The sequence below is a fragment of the Notolepis coatsorum genome (assembly GCF_963971535.1).
Source record: "Notolepis coatsorum genome assembly, chromosome: 10".
In the NCBI taxonomy this organism is placed as follows: domain Eukaryota; kingdom Metazoa; phylum Chordata; class Actinopteri; order Aulopiformes; family Paralepididae; genus Notolepis; species Notolepis coatsorum.
Genome location: NC_140174.1, coordinates 10,016,190 through 10,036,173, shown reverse-complemented (window position 1 = coordinate 10,036,173; position 19,984 = coordinate 10,016,190). Strand labels below are relative to the sequence as shown.

Here is a 19,984-nt window from a genome sequence, read left to right as displayed (position 1 = left end):
TGTCATGTATGTCATATATGTCCTGATGAATTGAAAATGGGGGACCCTGATGTAAACAAGACGAAAGTCTTTCTCTGGTCTGCATCCCCTTATTGAGCTGTACTGTATTGTACCCATTCTGCAATCTGTTAATAAAGTTTTCAATCAATATCAATTGTTGTTGAATATGCGGAAGAGACCCTTCGGCGCTAAACCAATCAGAGGGTATTCGCTGTACGCGGCTAGCCAATCAGAGAGGGTCTTCGCAAACATAGGCTACGGAAAAAAAATCACTCCTCTCTCTGACTACACCCAGCGTAATTTCTGGAGTCTCGTCGTTCAGGTAAACAAAGGTACATTAGGTTAATATCGACCTCTCCGTTTTGTTACAGTAAAATCTGCTTTTATTCATCTACTGACCGCACATCTGACCCGTTGGGCGTTTCTGCCACTTTTCCATACAGACTGGGCCTTGACCAGAGGTAGCTGCACCAGCTAACACAGCTAAGCTGCTATGCTAATGCTACGTTCCTACCACGTTATGAGTTTGGGAGAATATGTGACGTTAGGTCAGAAACTGGTGCGACTCTATGTATAGAGAGAAATGTGCGTTTATTCAGCTCGTTACTAATAATGACCGAATATCTCAACTGGTGAGCGTTTCAGCCACTGTTTCGACTATACTTGAGCCGCTATGCTATGCTAATGCTTCTAGGACGAGGTTGGGATGGAGGAGATGGCAGCAAACGGGTCTCGCCCACGCAGAGGAGAAAACATTCTATCCTCTGGACTGGACAGGAGATTCCTTTAGTGAATGAATGAATGAAATGAATAGTGATCCTCTTGGGGAGATTCAGTCGTCATAGCAGGGGGGGGGGGGTACAGGTATGGTCAGGGTAATAGGAGAGTAATAAATATACTAGGCAATCAACTAATGTAATCTGATTGATTGATTGAAAAGTTTATTAACAGATTGCAGAATGGGTACAGTACAGCTCAATACATACAATTGTTAAGGGGATGCAGACCAGAGAAAGACTTTCGTCTTGTTTACATCAGGGTCCCCCATTTTCAATTCATCATAACATATATGACATACATGCCATACAGATAGACAGTACTGCTACATCTATACATTTATGACATATCAGATTTGCAAATACAGTACTGTTTGTGATACAAAAGTGTCCAGAAAAGGAGTGTATATACATTTGGCGTAGAAACTGTACATTTGAGGAGGTGGGTTGGGTGGGGTGGGGTGAGGGCTGTACATTGGAGGTGGGGGGGGGGGGTTGGGTAGGGGACACACACACATTTTACACTGTGCATTGGAATATTGACAAAGCCTTACTTGGTCATTTACTGTACAACTAGGTTAGGACATTTGTAGGGGCCAGTTTCGAATTGCAGTCTCACGTAGGTGTTTTTTGAGAGTGTTTTTGAAAGTGGGTAGTGATTCACATTCCTTTACAGCTTTAGGTAGGGCGTTCCACATTGATGTGGCATAATTGCGAAACGTGTTTAGTCCCTTGTTTGAGCCGAATCTGGGTTTTACATGATTTGTGGAGCTCCCTCTGGTGTTGTGATCGTGGATCGTGGTATGATTATAAAATTGTTATCAAATAAACCATATACACAAAGGTGCATATGAGTCTGTATACCCTATTGGTCATAATATAAATTACAATAAATATAGGCAATATAAAACATTACTAATAGTAAACAGTATACACAAAGGTGCAGAGGATGGTCTGTCTATCGGTCATAATATGTGTTATAGTCCATGCAGGGTTTAGTGGTTAAGAGTCAGACATTCCTAATAGTTCTCTAGTTCTGCAGCCGTTAGTTCTCCAGCTGCTGGCAGCAGTCCGTGCCCCTGGTTGTGGAGCCTGATGGCCACTGGCATGAAGAACTGGCAGACGGGCACACAGACACACACATTGTTGACCTAGTAATGTTAGTGCCAGCTTGCTTGCTGTTGCTGTGGACTGGTGTTTTGAAAGCGCTCCAGTCCTTACCGAGCGGTGTGGAGGTGAGGAGGATCTGACGGTGATCCAGGCTTGTTCAGTAGTGGTTTATGTTTATTAAAGGATCCCCATTAGAGACACATGAAAGAGCCTCTAGTCTTCCTGCGGTCCTGGTAGAAATCTGTTATCCAACTGATATTGGATTATCTGTGGTGTGGTGACCATCCATGACTGTTCTTTTATATTATTATTATTATTAGCCGCGGCAGCCTCAGATATTAGCCCTTCATTAGCAAAATCCAGAACTAACGTTAGCTTAGCAGTGTTTCTCATCCGTTTATCTGACATACATTATCCTAGTTTAGCTTAGCCCCTTTCGTGACTGTGATGCACGTCAACAAGGTTTGGCAAAACGTTGTTATACAAGTATTGCAGAGACATTTCAAAGGTACTCACAGTTGCACGAGGGTCTTGGCCAGAGAACGGCAAGGCAATGGTTTGAAATCTCGGCGTTGCTAATAAACATTTTAATAATTTTTATAAACATGTAAACATCACCGAGACGGCAGTGCGGCTCTGCAGATATACCCTACTCCTCATTGCGGCGTTCGAGGGAGAGCAGCCATACGCTCTTCGCTGTTTACACGTTTATAAAAAATATTTAAAATGTTTATTAGCAACGCCGAGCTTTCAAACCATTGCCGCTCTCTGTCCAAGACAAGTCGAGTCAAGAGTTTTAATTGTCACGGCATACAAGTATACAATGAAATGCGGGTGGTCTTGCCCGCAACGATGTGCAATACAGTGTTACAACATATAATAGAATCCAATAAAAAAACAACATTGTGCAATTAACAGGTAACATGGTGTGACATCTCGGTATCTGTACATAGTTATTTACAGAGCATATAGGACATGCTAGGTAGCTTTGGTAGTGCAATACACTGTTCCTGTTATTCTAATTTAATAGACCCTCATGCAACTGTGAGTACTTGTATAACGAACGTTTCGCGTCGGACCAGTTCTTCAGAGTTAAAATAGGGTGGTTTCCTATGGGGGAGCAAGGGACTGTGGATTCACTCGGCCAAATCTTGTTGGCGTGCGTCACAGTCACGAAAGAGGCTAAGTTTAGCTTAGCTTAGGAGTCCATGGTAAAATTTTATTATTTACAGTTGACCAAACAATTATATTTTAAATCTTCTGTACATCATTTACATTTACATTTAGTCATTTAGCTGACGCTTTTATCCAAAGCGACTTACAAGTTCTGTACGACAAGCCATCAGGAAGGGCACAACTCTATCAGCTGAGTAACAATGTTCATCAAAGTGTTGAGTGCTACAGTGTAGGTTAGTTTATTAGGACAAGTGCATGACAGTATGGTTAGTTAGGGTTAGGTTTTATTTTTTATTTTATTTTTTTTTTTAATTCAGATAATGGTTGAAGAAGTGCGTCTTTAGTCGACGGCGAAAGATTGGACGTGTTTCGGCTGTCCTAACTGGGGTGGGTAGTTCATTCCACCATTGTGGGGCAAGGACTGAGAATAGGCGACTTCTCTTTGATGACCCTCCCGGAGCTTGGATAGGAGTAGGTCTGAGGCGGCCAGAAGATGCAGAGCGTAGGGGTCTTGAGGGTGTGTAGTTAGAGACCATTGACCGGAGGTAGGCGGGAGCAGTTCCCTTTGCCGCACGGTATGCTAGGTCGAGGGCCTTGAAGCGGATTCGTGCAGCAATGGGGAGCCAGTGCAGGTCCCTAAGAAGTGGGGTGACATGGGCCGACTTCGGTAGGTTTGAGATCAGGCGGGCCGCTGCGTTCTGAATGAGTTGAAGAGGCTTAGTGGCAGTGGCCGGGAGGCCAGCGAGCAGTGCGTTGCAGTAGTCGAGGCGGGAGATGACTGTTGATTGGACGAGGAGTTGGGTGGCTTCTTTTGTCAGGAAGGGGCGTATCCTTCTGACGTTGCTCAGAAGGAATCGGCAGGTTCTGGTTGTCGCTGCGATGTGAGCAGAGAAGTTCAACTGGTCGTCGAGGACAACACCAAGGTTCTTGGCGGTCGGGGACGCGGTCACAGCTGCATTCTCGACTGTGATGGAAAGGTCGGTCAGGGGGGAGGATTTGGCCGGCAGGTGGAGCAATTCTGTTTTGCTTAGGTTCAGTTTGAGGTGGTTGGTCGTCATCCAGGCGGAGATGTCGGACAGACAGGCCGAGATCCGCTCAGAGACGTGGATATCTGAGGGAGGGAAGGAGAGGAAGAGTTGAGTATCGTCGGCATAACAGTGGTAGGAGAAGCCATGAGACGTGATAATGTTACCCAGTGATTTAGTGTAGAGGGAGAAGAGAAGGGGTCCTAAAACCGAGCCCTGGGGGACACCCGTCCGCAGGGGGCGGGTGGCCGACAGGGTCCCTCTCCATGACACTTGGTAGGAGCGGTCATTGAGGTATGATGACAACCATGTCAGCGCAGAGCCAGCCACTCCCATTCCTGCGAGGGCCGCGAGGAGGATCTGGTGGTTGACTGTGTCGAAGGCTGCAGATAGATCTAGGAGAATCAGGACAGAGGAGAGGCCTTTCGCTTTTGCTAAGTGAAGTGCCTCTGTGACCGCAATGAGGGCTGTCTCTGTGGAGTGACCAGTCCTGAAGCCTGACTGATTAGGGTCTAGGAGGTCATTCTGTAAGAGATAAGCAGTAAGTTGGTTGGATACAGCACGTTCAAGTGTTTTAGAAAGGAAGGAGAGAAGAGAGACAGGACGGTAGTTGCCTATGACGGTAGGGTTCAGGGATGGTTTTTTTATGAGGGGCGTGACTCTGGCTTGTTTTAGGGAGGTGGGGACCACCCCCGAGTTGAGTGAGGAGTTGATGGTTGCAGTTAGGAATGGGAGGATGTCTGGTGCTATGGTCTGGAGGAGTGGGGAAGGTAGCCGGTCCAGCTGGCATGTAGTCGGACGGTTCGACGTTACCAGTGTCAGGGTCTCGGCTTCTGTAATGGGAGAGAAAGATGACAGAGTGAAGGATGAGGTTCTCGATTCAGCATTTGGAATGGGTGGGGGTTGGGAGAAGGAGCTGCGGATGTTCTCCACTTTTTCCTCAAAGAAGATTGCAAAGTCTTCGGCAGAGAAAGATGAGGGAGGGGGGGGTGGGGGGGGAGTGAGGAGGGAGGACATGGTAGCATGCAGTTTGCGAAGATTCTTGGCAGAGGCCTCGATCCTATGGTGAAAGAAAGAAGCTTTGGCATTAGTAATGGTTTTGGAGAATGTTAACAAGAGGTTGTGATATGTGTCGATGTCAGCAGTGAGGCGTGACTTTCTATACTTCCTTTCAGCTGCTCTCAGGACCTGTCTTTGTTCTCTCACTGGATCTGTCAGCCATGGACTGGGTGGGGAACGGCGGGCAGGTTTCTCAACGAGGGGACAGAGCTTGTCGAAGGAGGTTGCAAGGGCTGAGAGGAGGGTGGAGGTTGCCATCTCTGTGGAGAGAGCAGAGAAGGTGTCACTCAAAGGTAGAGTGGATAGTATGTCAGAGGAGAGGGTGGAGGGGGATAGGGAGGGCAGGTTGCGTCTGAGTGAGACGGTTTGAGTTGGGGTGAAGACCTTTCGGTTAAGCATGAGAGTTAGTGAGAAGGATATGAAGGAATGGTCAGATACATGTAGGGGAGTTACCGTGGTGTTAATGATACTGGAGTTACGGGAAAATATGAGATCCAAGGAGTTGCCTGCTTTGTGGGTGGGAGGCATGGCAGTGGGAGTCAGGTCAAATGATTGTAGGAGGGAGACTACTATGACTGACTGAGATGAGTCAGGCAGGTTGAAGTCGCCCAATAGAAGGAGAGGGGTACCATCTTCCGGTAAGGAGCTTAGAAGCATGTCCAGCTCATCTGTGAAGTGATCGAGCGGACCTGGAGGGCGGTAGAGTGTAACAATGGTGAGATTGAAAGGATTAGAGACAGATACTGCATGATATTCAAAAGAGGAGAGTGACAGTGCTGGGAGGGGTGTTAAGTTTGTAGTCCATGAAGGAGATGTCATGAGGCCAGTGCCTCCACCCCGCCTGGAAGGTCGAGGTGTGTGAGTGAAGTTATAGTTTGTAGATAATGCTGCAGGTGTTGATGAGTTATTGGGGGTTATCCAGGTCTCAGTTAGAGCCAGGAGCTGCAGATTTTGACTATGGGCGTAGGCAGTAATGAAGTCAGCTTTCTTGACTGCTGATTGACAATTCCATAGGCCTCCCTGTACTGTGACAGGTGTATTAGTGGCTGTAGGAGGGTAGGATAGATTAGCCGGGTTGCATGTCCACAATATTGCATTTAGTTGTATTTTCATTTAATTTCGTGTACTTTCTGATAAGGACGTGGTCTTAGTTTTTCCAATGCGACCCTGGAAACACCGCTTGGAAGACAAAAACATCTGATTCATTGGCCAAAAGCAACAGCTGCCTGCATCAATAAAGTAATAACCATATGTTTTGGCCATCAAATGAAATGCAATATCATAGGCTTATATTCATGGATCAGAACTATAGCAGTGTGTCTGTCTATACACCCATGTGTTTTCCAGTTCTTATGAAAATCTTCCCGTCAGGATTTTCCTTCCTTTCCAATTGGTTAGCCTATGAAAAGAGCGCTACCTGTATAGCTGATGTAAGCACTGGTGGTTCTTATTGGTCTTTCTGTGTTCCTGATGAATTTCAACTGAAAAGTTAGACCTTTGTTTGTTAGAATGAATGTAAAATGTACTGATATTTCTTTCCTTACTTTCCCCCACGATTGGTCTGAAATGACCACCCCTCATACTCATAGCCTCTCACACCTTGGTTTGAGAGAACTGTCTGTCTGTTTGGTGGACGGCATGAAACCGTCACAGCTGGACCAGGAGAAGAGCTGTTTGGACTGCATGGAAACAAGTATGGAAATGTTGACTTTAATCTGTAAACTTTATGACTAGTGTTGACTTTAACCTCTTAACTCATTCACTGCCAGCTATTACCCTCATCCCTGTAGTCAATGCGCCAGCTTTCCATTGCCTATTTTCACTGTGTGTCACGATGTTTGCAGAGCTTAGAGCCATATGAAATCCGCGTTCACGGAATCGCGGACGGAATCGCGGAATTGACCAATAAAAATGGAATCGACTGTAAAACATGGAATATTGCAGAATTTGACCTAATCTGGACCGAAATTCCATTTTCGGGAGGAGATGGAACGTTTGGTGCAAAGCAAACATGACCGGGGATGCTACAGTGTGTTACACACAACACGCAGCAGTGTCCAAGCGTCTGGCTGCTTCGGTGTTAACGGTGTCAAGAAGCTAAGAAATTCCGCACTAAGCCCTAAATTCAGAGCAGAGCAGTATCCTAATGACTTTTATGCCTCCGGCGATGAGGTGTTTTGCAAATTCTGTCAACGTACCGTGGACTGGACCCGCAAAAACACGTGGAAAGATCACACTCCAAAAGCCATGTCAGGAACACAGAAACACACTGTGCTTCCCTAAACACACCAGCTCTCTAACGATGATCCCTGGTGATCACAATAGATACAGCTAGAGGGCGAGGCTAATCACTGACACTATTGTGATGAAATAGCTATGTAACGTTACAGTACATAGGACTATAGATGGAAATGATAGCTTCTTGCTAAATCTGGTGCACCCATCCATTTGTTTAATGCAAATTATTGTCAGTACACACTGTCCTTTATAAACGAAATAAACTAAACTAAAGGTGCCTAAATTATGCATTACTATATTTCATCACAATATAATAGATATAGCTAGGCTACTGACATTGTGATACTGTCAGTAGTAGCTAGCTGTATCTATTGTTTACACTTTAAATGTGTATTATTATTTTGTGTGTATTTTCCCCCCAACAATATTATTGTATTTCTGAGTTGCAGCACTTAAAAACATTAAATGGACTTATATCTTATTAAATTGTGGACATTTATTCATTCCCACTTATTAGACACTATTTCTGATGGTAAAATGAGCGTAAAAAGCAAAATACAGAATTCTGAAATATTCAAATGGGAAAAACTGAATTTCTGAAAATGAAATTTGTAAAATAATAAAACTGATTTCATATGGCTCTAGCAGAATACTATGGCTCATTTGACAGTCACTATCTCTCGTCCAACATGTAAAAAAGAGTAAATGTTTTCATGTATACGTTTGCATGTTATCCCGTGGTGAATATTGTATAGTTTCAGAGTGATCCGGGCTAATTCCTGAAAAGCTGAGTTATGGAGCGCTATGTGAATTTTGCTAAAGTCGTTCGCGTTGCTTGCCTGGACATGTTACTATTTCAAAATCAAAGGTATATAATAGGTATTATGTTTCATTTTTTTATGCTCTGATCGTCAGCAGCGGCATACTGGAGTTTTTGGAGTACGTTACATGATCGTTGCGATTGATGTGAAATCATTGTTGGATCAAAGTAGGATTGATGTCATATAGTCCTTGCCTTTACTAGGAGGTATCTCAAAAGGAATATTCCAATTGTCTGATCGCGATTTCCAGTATTGGTGTCCATTGTGTCCCCGACATAATCCGACAACACATGCATCAAGGGCCATTGGACACGTTTCAATGTGATCGGGTGAACTGCTAGACTTGCCTGAAGCAAAATACTGCACCCGGAAGGAATTGGATGTAACACCCAGTGTGGAAAAAAAAAGATTTCAAAGGGTGGGCGATACTGCCACCTAGCATGATGCAGCCGGTATTGCGCTTTTGGGATTTCAGAATGATTTCCTATGGTAAAACCGAGGTCAGTGAAGATATAATGAATAAAAAAATCGAATAAAAGAAAAAAACTACCAAAACCAGAGAAATCTCTAGTCTGGCACTCAACGCATGGCGAGTTAACCTGAGAAATTTTGGGTCTGGCAGTCAATGTGTTAACCTGCTGTAAGTTAGCCTTTCGTTTTTTGGCAAACAATCCACTACGTCCACCATGATGAATTTGTTTTGTGCATCTTTGTGTCGACGTCTAGAGAAAACCCTAATGGATTGTCCAGACGTCCACACGCTTCCCATCACCCGTGGCAACAAGGATGGTCTGCTGGACATAGACGCGCTTGCCAGAGGTGATCATTTTACCACTTCATTTACATTACTTGCATTCTTTAAAGTAATTTTGTTCTTAATTTCTATCATTCCTAAACACCTCATGGATGTCAATCAATCTACATTTTATTACGGACTCAAGGTCCATATAAAAGACAATACATAGAATAAATTACATATAAAAGCACCATAAACAACATTGTTTAAAAGATAAGAAAAGAAAATACAGAGTCTTTCATGAAGACAACTGTCTGTGTTTCCACTGCTGGGATTGAAGGACAAAACCAAGATCTAATTTACCCGGCAAATACATTTCTACATACGATTTCTTAAGCCAGCTTGGGATGGAAGTCCTGCAGCCACAAACATCTTACTTGCACTACACCATCTAGCCCTCTTAAGTAATATTATCATGACATGATTATAAGCTACTTGTTTCTGTACACTTGGTTTTCTGTAGTTTGCGTGCAGTACAGAGTGTTGTACAATATTCTCTGAACAGATACATCTTCACTACATCTGTACACATAGTAAACTAACTGGGATAACAGAGACATCTTCACTACATCTGTAGTACACATAGTAAACTAACTGAGAAAAAAGAGACATCTTCACTACATCTGTACACATAGTAAACTAACTGAAGGAACAAAGACATCTTTACTACATCTGTACACATACTGTACTACGATTCCAAACTGTATTATGCTGCAAACACTAGTGGTGATCTACACAAAGTTTTATCTTCAGAGTTATATGCAGTAACTAATTGGATACAATAAGCTGGTATTAAACATCTCAAAGACTAAATCCATTATCCTAGGAACCAGTCACAAACTATTAGCCAATCCTACACTGAGTCTGCACTTGTCTGGTGAACCCATACAACAGGTTGATAAGGTTAAATGACTGGGAGTCATAATAGATAGTCGACTGACATGGGTAGATTGACACAGTGGCTAAGAATGGCTGGCTAAATGGCAATTATATGGCAAGAAATTGCCTTCCTTATGTTCCTTCCAGCACACATTCTGGGACAGGTTGTTAAGTCATTCGTTTTAAGCCACCTGAACTACTGCTCACCTTTTTGGTCCTCTGCATCTGACAGTGCACAGAGGAAACTACAAATTACCCAGAACAGAGCTGCCAGACTAGTCCTACATTGCCCCATAACAACGAACATAAACCGTATGCATAGGGAACTCTTATGGTTATCGGTAGATAAAAGGCTTGTCTTAAATACAGTCACATTCTACAATAACAGCATCCTAGGGATGCCCCGATCACGTTTTTTGATACCGATCACCGATCTTCTATGAGCCATATCGGCCGATACACTGCTGATACAGATCGTTTTTGGTGTTATAGATAAATACATAAAAAAAAATATATATCTAACCCTAACTAACCTTACTGTCATGCACTTGTCCTAATATACTAACCTACACTGTAGCATCAACATTGTAACCAACATTGTTACTCGGCTAATAGAGTTGTGCCCTTCCTGATGACTTGTCATACAGAACTTGTAAGTCGCTTTGGATAAAAGAGTCAGCTAAATTACTAAATGTAATGTAAATACCCATTGTTTAATAAACTGTATGCCTCACTGTGTGGAAGAGACTGGGATCATTCTTTTGTGCAAGGCAACATCAGGCTTGACCTAAAACATTACTTTCCTAACTTAGCGAAACTAAATGTAACAAATTAACACATAGATATAAATGTACTGAATTATATTATAAAAATATATATAATAATAAAAAAAAACGATTTCTTTTTACCGATACCCGATCCAGCAATAAAAAAAAAACTATATATATATATATATTTTTTTTTAAAGATAACTTTTTTAGCGTTTATCGCTTTTTACTACTGGGCAGTCCAGTAGAGAGAGAGAGAGGAGGAACGGGAGACGGAGTGGGGGGAAGACATTCTGCAAATAACGACGGGTTCGGGAATCGAACCCGGGTCGGCCGTGCCGCGACTCAGCGCGTGGTTCGCCACTGGGGCGCCCTGATCTAGCTATTTTAGTGAATATGAGCCGATACCGATCGCTGGCCGATCAATCAGGGCATCCCTAGCATCCACACCTCTAAGCCTGAGTTTTTATATAGTCAAATGATCAGATGCAGTTAGTCACTTAGACAATAATTGAACTAGAATGGCAGGAGAAGGTCAAATCATGTTACCTCGCCCAAAATCTAATCCCTTACGAAAAACAGGAATTTTATCGAGCCATTACTTATTGGAATAGTTTCCCAGAACACATACGTCAATTACATAGCAAAGCATCATTTAAACATAAATTACGAATGTATTACTTAGCTTATTTATTTTAGTATTTAATAATGTGTTATTATTTTTCTTAACTCATTCAGCGCCAGAAGGCGCTGTTTACTATTACTGTTGAAAGGCCAGCGCTTTAAAGTATAGGAATACGTGGCTGTGTTTGCAGGGCTAAAACTATATTATATATTATAGCTATGGATATAATAATATTGCCCATTTGACATCGAGTATCTATCGTTCAATTTGTGAAAAAGAAAAAAAAGTCATCCATACATTCCCGTTTTATACCGTGGTGAATATGAGTATAGTTTTAGAGTAATCCTGTCTAATCCCAGAAAACTACTCTATGCAGCAATACGTGCATTTCACTAAAAACGTGCCGTTTCTCGCCTGTATACGCTACTATTTCGAAATCTAACTATATTATCAGTATTATGTTTCATCATGAATGCATGAAAGGGTGGGGGGGGGCAGTCGATTTTTTATGCTTTGATCGTCACCAACCGACATACCCTCGACTAGGGGTGGACGGTATAAACGGTATACGGTATAAACGGTATGAATTTGCTCTACGGTATGGATTTTGACTATACCGTCTAAACCGGTAGTGCAGCTCTAAAATACCAATGACGTCATGTAACCACAGCGCGACTATTTCACTCGCATTTGCCCCTAAAAATAGATAGAATTAGTCATAGATAATAGATATGTGCGAACTGGAAAAAGTTATTTAGGAGGCTTCGCGCAGTGGGCGTGCCAGCCCCTACCGCACGCATGTAAACACGGATCTAGTAGTCTAGTGGGACGGGACACGGGAGCTCAGCTGTCGGCGGCGTCTCCCTGAGCTAACGTTAGCTTGGCTACCGTTACAAAATGACCCAGTCAACTATTCACTTTTAGTTTAATACATGATGAGGCATTGTCTAACCGAACGGTATCTAGTCGGCCAGCTACCGATAGCTCCTGACATCAACAAACGCTCCACAAAGTCTAGTAGAGAGAGACGTGTGTGTGCTACCTGTTAGCCGTTAGCTCACGTTAACGCGAGTTAGTTCACCGTTCAAAACGAAATGTCCCATTGAACTAAATAATTCACTGAGGCGTTGTATTAACGTTATATATCCGGCTTAGCCGGATAGCTCCTGATATCAATGTCTTATAACACTGATTCGATGCGTATTCGAGCTGAGGGCTTGCTAACGTTATTCCAATATAATAGGGTCCAGGTGCAGCGCCGGAGAATCCTGGCCGTAGCTCTGCTCGAGGCTACTGAGTATAGGTCCAGGTGCAGCTCCGGGGAAACCTGGCCGTAGCTGGAGGCTACTAGAGTACACACAGACAGTGGAGCTTGTTGCGTGGTGGCGATGTCTCGCAGATAATACAAGTACAAGTCTAATTATATAATATATATATTTTATAAAAAAAAAAAAAAAATTATATAAAATAAAAAAAAAATTTTTATCAAAAACGATGATACCGTGATATATACCGTTACCGTCTATGCTTCAAATTATACCGTGATATAAATTTTAGACCATACCGTCCACCCCTACCCTCGACATACCCTCCGATCGCAATGAAGGAATTATTGGATCAATGCAAGATTGATACCATATAGCCCTTACCTTGACTAGGATGTACTCCAAAAAGAATATTCCAATTATCTGATCGCCATTCCAAGTATTGAGGTTGATCGTGTCCATAACATAATCCACCAAAGAACATGAATCAGGAGTGTTTGATTCTTATAAATCCATGCGTTATAAGCGCTAGTCATGCCCGACTAGGAAAAGTCCGCCCGGACCTATTTCATCAATGCACACCCGAATACAGAGAGTTTCAAAGGATGTGCAATACAGGCCGCAACCCACCAGGAGGCGGTATTGGACTTTTGCAATCTCAGACCCATTCCCAATGATAACAGCAGGCTCCCTGGATGGATATGAATGGAAATATCGAATAAAAGAAATAACGATGAAAACCCGACTTTTCTCGGGTTTGGCGCTCAAGCGTCGGCGAGTTAACCAGACTTATCTCGGGTTTGGCCTCCATTGTGTTAACTGTGACAAGCTGAAGATGGTAATGCTGCCCGTTACAGGCAAGCATTAGCTCTTTATCTTTCATGTGCTATATATATATATATATATATATATAAAGTTAGTTGTTGTATTGTGTATATACTGAATGTGTGTATATGTATGTATGTACAGGGCTAGACATTTACATTTCTACTTGGTAGCACTGGTGCTCCCAACTTCAAAAAGTTGGGAGCACCAGCAAAAATGTAGGAGCACCCACCAAAATGTAAGGAGCACCAACAATATATAATGTAATATATTTTTTTTATTGATAAAAAAAAACGACTAACAGTTAGGGATGGGTATCGTTAAGATTTTATCGATACTACTCTTATCGATACTGCTTAACGGTTCGGTACTTTATCGATACTCTTATCGGTTCTTTTAGATTATTATTATTTAAAAAAAAAATTATACATTTATTATTTGAACAGCTTAAGGCTATATCTGTACTTGATGTTTGTTTGTTATGTTGCATATTTGAAATAAACTTCAATCAAATCAAACCCCCCCCTCTTAAAAACAAAAACCTGTGTTTAACCTAGCCATCTATGAAACATCATGCTAAAACTGTGAAACAAATGTCCTACTCCCCTAAAGAAAGAAATACATAGCAAACATGACTCAGTTATGCAATAGTGCTGCTGCTTTTTATTTGGTTAAAATCTTTTAGTTAATAAGACTAAAAGACTACAATATGACTACAATGATTTCATGACTGCTTCCTGTCCTCGCATGACGGCTTCCTGTCCATGCAATGCACGGAGCATTAACGTAAAATTTTCAACAACAGATTGCTGCTAATTAAACACTTCATGGAAACGGAGTAACGTTAACATTATGTCGAGTTCATACGTGTAGTGTAGTATGAACTCGACATAACGTTAACGTTACTCCGTTTGCATGAAGTGTTTAATTAAGTCCGTCGCAGATGGATGGTACACTGGTAGCTAGCTAACTTTAGCCACAGCTGCAAAAACAAATTTCAATGATGTCATGAGCTATCAGTAGCTAACCAGCTAGATAACGTTAGACAAGTGAATAGTTTACTGGGCCATTGTTTAATGCTTCAGTCATGTTAAAAGAGGACCTGCACGCTTGCTATCTTTGGTGCTAATGAGACTGGTCTGTGACAAGACAGGTCTGTGAGGGGGAGGGGCCATGAGGGCACTGCGTCAACTGAACCAATCTAAAATCAGCATTCCATGTAAGAACGTCAAGCTCATGTTTGATTGGTTAGAATGGTCACCGTCAACTCACTGGCACATACTGAGTGACAGACAAACTAGCGAATGTACAGAGAAAGGGACGTTGGGGGGGCACTCGCACAAATGCTCCCAATTATATTTTGAGGTCGCACGGATACAATTTCGGTCTCATATGCCAGTGGTTCCCAAAGTCGGGGTCGCGACCCAAAGGTGGGCCGCAAGATGATTTACATTATTTTTATTTTTTTTTAAGGTCACTGAACTTAGAAGCAGGCCAGGACAGTGTTTCTAGTTGTATTCTAAAATTCTATTCTATTGTATTCTAAAATGTGACTATATGGTTAACTTAATAAATAAACAAAAACGAAAAATCTACTTATTTCAACGAACATTTCAAACTAAATAATAGATTATGCACATAAAACGCTGAAAACAACCGAAGCAACAATAGTATTTTAATGAGGCTATTATTATCATTATTATTTTGCAACAAGTTAGCCCTCTCATAAATAGCACATATAAATGAATAACTAACTTGAACTAACTTAATAGGATTGAAGTGATATTTGGCTTAAAAAATCAGTCGCCTGGCAATTAAAAAAAAAATAAAAGCCTGACGATGTGCATTGGGCCGCGGCTCTCTGACGCCTTATTTTCTGGGCCCCGGCCTGAAAAGTTTGGGAACCCCTGACATATGCGACCAATTCGGTCGCAATTTCGAGCCCTGATGTATATAGTGTGTATGTATGTATGTATACGTTTGTGTATATATGTGCGTGCGTTTGTGTGTATATCTGTATGTGTATATATGTAACCCCAGGAAGACTAGCTGGTGCCATTGGCATCAGCTAATGGGGATCCTTTTTAATAAACAAATACAAATATGACGGTTCTCTCAGTTTCAGAAAAGGACACAGACTGGTTTGTAATCCAAGGTTATGAGGAGCTTGGAGAGAAAAGTGGAGCTAAACTACAGACAAGACTCTTGGAAATCCCTCTTGAGAGATTGTCAGCGGTAAGATGGGGAAGAAAATATTACATTGGGAGTTGTTTTGCATCATCCATTTGCAGATTTTATATTAAAACTTGTACATGATAAAAATATAGATATACTGTGTTAAATTCTTTTTAAATAATTTCTTGCCTTGTCTCGTGCTTGGCTGGGTCTTGCTTAACACTTTGATCGCCATGGGTTAAATTCATAATTTACCATCCCTCGCCATCTCTATTTGTCTATGGAGAAGTTCCCCTTCTTTGCAGGGCTATAACCTTTTTAATTCTATTGCTAAATTGCCATTATTATGGCCCCTTCAATGTCCTATATGTATTGTTCAGGGTGTAGCAACGTTAAACTTTTTCATTCACATATTCATACTAAAATATGGTCTAAAGTATAAGTATGTTTTTATCGTTTTCTGCAGCTTTCTTCAGAACGTGATTTCTAGCCCTAAATGCATTATATTGATGATCAAATACAGTTTGGTAGGAATCTGTGCGAGATAAAAAATTTCAACTGGACGTGGTTCTAGAAGTTACTACGTGTCATCTGATGATGACCGGATGGGCGGGGGATCGTTTATAATTCCGTGGGCAGCGTTAGATGATTCATCCAGAGTGGGTCATATGTTCATCATAGCAGTTTATATGGACCACGTTAGAATATAACGCTGAATCTTACCGTGGCTTCCTCGCGCCGCTGGCAGATGAGCGTGGAACAGAATTTTTTCTATTATGGGATGGAGAAATGCTTGATCCATTTCCAGGTTGTATAATGGTATATACGTCCAAATCATGTTGTTTTTTCGAGTTATTTGCACCGATCGATGTTCACTGTATCAAGACGGAGTCTCTCTAACGATAGCGAGTGCCCGGACCACATATGGATGAGCACTACCGGTTCAAAGGCTCATTTCCGGTTGGCGATCTGCCGATCGGCCACCAGATGGCTCTCTTGAACCGCTAGAGAGTTGAGTGGAGCTTTGCAGTGTGTCTCAGGGCTCCGGAGGGGAAATATGATTTCGCTCACAGATTTTTGAAATATTGACATCAAAGACGAGTTACGGCGTCTTCGGCAGAATGAGCATGGCTAGGAATGACGTCTTAACTCGTCCCCGGCGATCATAGTGTTAACTAGGCTTGCCTAGGCACGTTCTTGGCTGGGTCTTGCTTAACTAGGCTTGCCATTGATTGATTGATTGAAAATGTTATTAACAATTTGCAGAATGGGTACAATACAGTACAGCTCAATTAGGGCTGGGCGATATGACGATATTATATAAATATCGGGTACAGTTCATTAACGATACACTTTTTCAACGTATCGTGGATATCGTGATGTTTTGCCCAAGAGGATTGTGTCGCGTCAATCTGTCCACACGTTACTCGTTCATATCTCAGCCTGTGCTGAGATATGCCCATTCCGCGGTCTGTTAATAAAGTTTTCAATCAGACAGATGTATGGAAAGGCTTTTATTATAACATTCGTTGTAGTAAAATCATTATGCCTCATTTAGCATCCTGTGAAGCACTGGTCTCCTACTCGACGGCCGCGGGGAGCTAACGTTAGTAGCTTTGTTGATGTTCAGTGTTCACTTCAGCACACGGGACATTCAGGAAGTCATAACGCTTGCCGATTGGTGCTAAGAACAGCAGGGCGGGTGCAAGCGGTGTGACGTCATTGGCAGACTCGACTGTCAATCAAAATGATTATGTTTCCGTCAGAATGAATGAATGAAAACTGTATTAAAAGGTTGCAGAATGGGTACAATACAGTACAGGAGGATGAAGACCAGAAAAAGACTTTCGGCTTTTTTACATAAGGGTCCTCCATTTTCAATTCATCAAAACATTTAGAGACATACATATATACAGTAGTTTCATAAAAATGCTAAAATGCTATTTATTGATTGATTGATTTAAAACTTTAACATATTGCAGAATGGGTACAGTACAGCTCAATACATACAATTGTTAAGGGGATGCAGACCAGAGAAAGACTTTAGTCTTGTTTACATCAGGGTCCCCCATTTTCAATTCATCATATTTCATATCTAAATCATATAATATCTCATATGCAATATATAATCTAATAATCTAAATCTAATATAAAAATGCTAAATGCATGGGTATTTTATTTTGTCTTTAATGTTAGCTTGCAAACTCAAATACTGTCTTGGTAAGCCTCATAATGAATTGTTTGGGGTAAAAAAGAAAAACATTGTGATGTGTATCGTGTATCGCCGAAAGGTCAGAAAATATCGTGATATCATATTTAGGCCATATCGCCCAGCCCTAAGCTCAATACATACAATTGTTAAGGGGATGCAGACCAGAGAAAGACTTTCATCTTGTTTACATCAGGGTCCCCCATTTTCAATTCATCATAACATATGACATACATGACATACAGGTAGACGGTACTGTTACATCTAGATATTTATGACATACCAGAGTACAAAAAGAGTCTAAAAAGAGATTATGTACATTTGAGGGGGAAGAAACTGTACATTGGAGGGGGTTGGGTAGGTGGGGTGGGGTGGGTGGGCAAACTACATTGGAGGGGGTTGGGTTTGGACATTGGAGGGGGCCAGTTTTGAATTGCAGTCTCCCGTAGAGGCTCTTTGAGAGTGGTTTTGAAAGTGGGTAGTGATTTGCATTCCTTTACAGCTGTGGGTAGGGCGTTCCACATTGATGTGGCATAATTGCGAAACGTGTTTAGTCCCTTGTTTGTGCCGAATCTGGGTTTAACATGATTTGTGGAGCTCCCTCTGGTGTTGTGGTCGTGGTATTCACTAACCTTTGGGAAGTATTTCGACATGTAGAGCGATCTGCAGCAGTGGCTGTCTCAGGCGACTCATGCGCACAAATGTCATTGTCCACAATTGTGGAAATATGTCTTTTGTCTCACCTTTGAACAAACGACCAACAACAATGACCGCAGACATTATACATATACATTAGGGATGTTCGATATTGGCTTGTTTACCGATATCCGATATACCGATATTGTCCAACTCTTAATTTCCGATACCGATATCAACCGATACCGATATATGCAGGGTCCCCCCCCCCCCAAAACACAACATTATGCATACTTTTCACAATAAATAAAATAAGAATTTGATCTTACGTGCTTGCCTGGGTAAATAAAGGTTAAAGGAAAACTCCAACATTTTGGGAAATTAGCTTATTTAACATCTTCCCTGGAGTTAGACAAGAAGATACATACCTTTTTTGTCTCTGTGCAGCATTAGGCTTAGGGAACAGCCACTCCCTTAGCGTAGCTTAGCTTCATCACTGGAAGTGGGTCAGACTTGTTCCCTACAGTGCCCTACAGTCACGAAATACACTCCAAATACAACTCCAAAACGTTCCTGTAAACATGTTGTGACCTGTGTATTTACCACGTGGAGAAATTAAAAATAATTGAATTAGACAATTACGTTTTCTAAGCAAATAAACTCTGAACTATTTTTTGCCGAACTACTCCTCTCCGGGCGCAGTCAGTGATTTCAACGTGACGCCGTGTTTGTTTACATTCTCATTCATTCAAAGGATCTGAACCGATTGAAGTTTATGGATACCATGACTTAAAATCCTCTTACCTTGACGATTAAAAGCCTCCCCAATTTAGAAAACAGTATTCCCATGGCTGGTCTTAATATACTGCTAGCTAACGGAGCTAACCAACAAACGCAGAACCGGGCGGACACTAAAGCAGATAACTAGGCTAACTTCCGGTCGGGGGGTTTCAAAATAAAAGAGCAACGTCTATAGCAGCGGAAATACGTTTATTTTGTACATTATTTAACGTTAACACGAACCTAAACTAACGTTACAACTAACCTAAAGTTAGTTTAGGTTCATGTTAATTTGTTTGTTGGTTAGCTCCGTTAGCTAGCAGTATATCAAGACCAACCATGGGAATACTGTTTTCAAAATTGGGGAGGCTTTTAATAAGTCAAGGTAAGAGGATTTTAAGTCAAGTTTAAGGTTGTGCAGCTCCCTGAGCATTTTATTTTGTGGGACGGGGGAAAAGTGGCTCTTTTGATAGTAAAGGTTGCTGACCCCTGCCCTAGGTAGTCTGTAACGACTACCAGAGGGCAACAGCTCGAACTCCCCATAGAGTGGGTGAGAGGGGTCATACACTATCTTCCTAAGCACTTCGTTGTAGATGTAGCTTAGCTGTTTTTGCATCTTCCCTATGGTTTTAGAGGCCAAATTCACTATCCTCTGCAACTTATTCCTTCCTTTTATGTTCAGATTCCCATACCACATGGCCATGTTAAAGGTTAAAATTCCCTCCACTAGGTTCTTATAAACTGTTTCTATAATTGGCTTACTCGCACACAAGTTGTTGAGCTTACTAAAAGGTGAGGGAGTTGATTGCATGATTTAACCTC

The 19,984-nt window shown here is 41.8% G+C and overlaps 1 protein-coding gene across 1 annotated transcript in view; it reads left to right on the top strand.

The window, feature by feature from the left end:
- The first annotated feature begins 291 nt into the window (after positions 1 to 291).
- Positions 292 to 19,984, top strand: part of LOC311236039 (uncharacterized protein) — a 31,863-nt gene continuing 12,170 nt past the window's right edge. The window contains exons 1-4 of the mRNA XM_084323623.1: positions 292 to 322; positions 6,736 to 6,839; positions 8,932 to 9,024; positions 15,482 to 15,597. Of these exons, the coding sequence (XP_084179749.1) occupies positions 6,785 to 6,839; positions 8,932 to 9,024; positions 15,482 to 15,597 (264 nt within the window). The 5' untranslated portion in view covers positions 292 to 322; positions 6,736 to 6,784. The remainder of the gene's footprint in view (positions 323 to 6,735; positions 6,840 to 8,931; positions 9,025 to 15,481; positions 15,598 to 19,984) is intronic.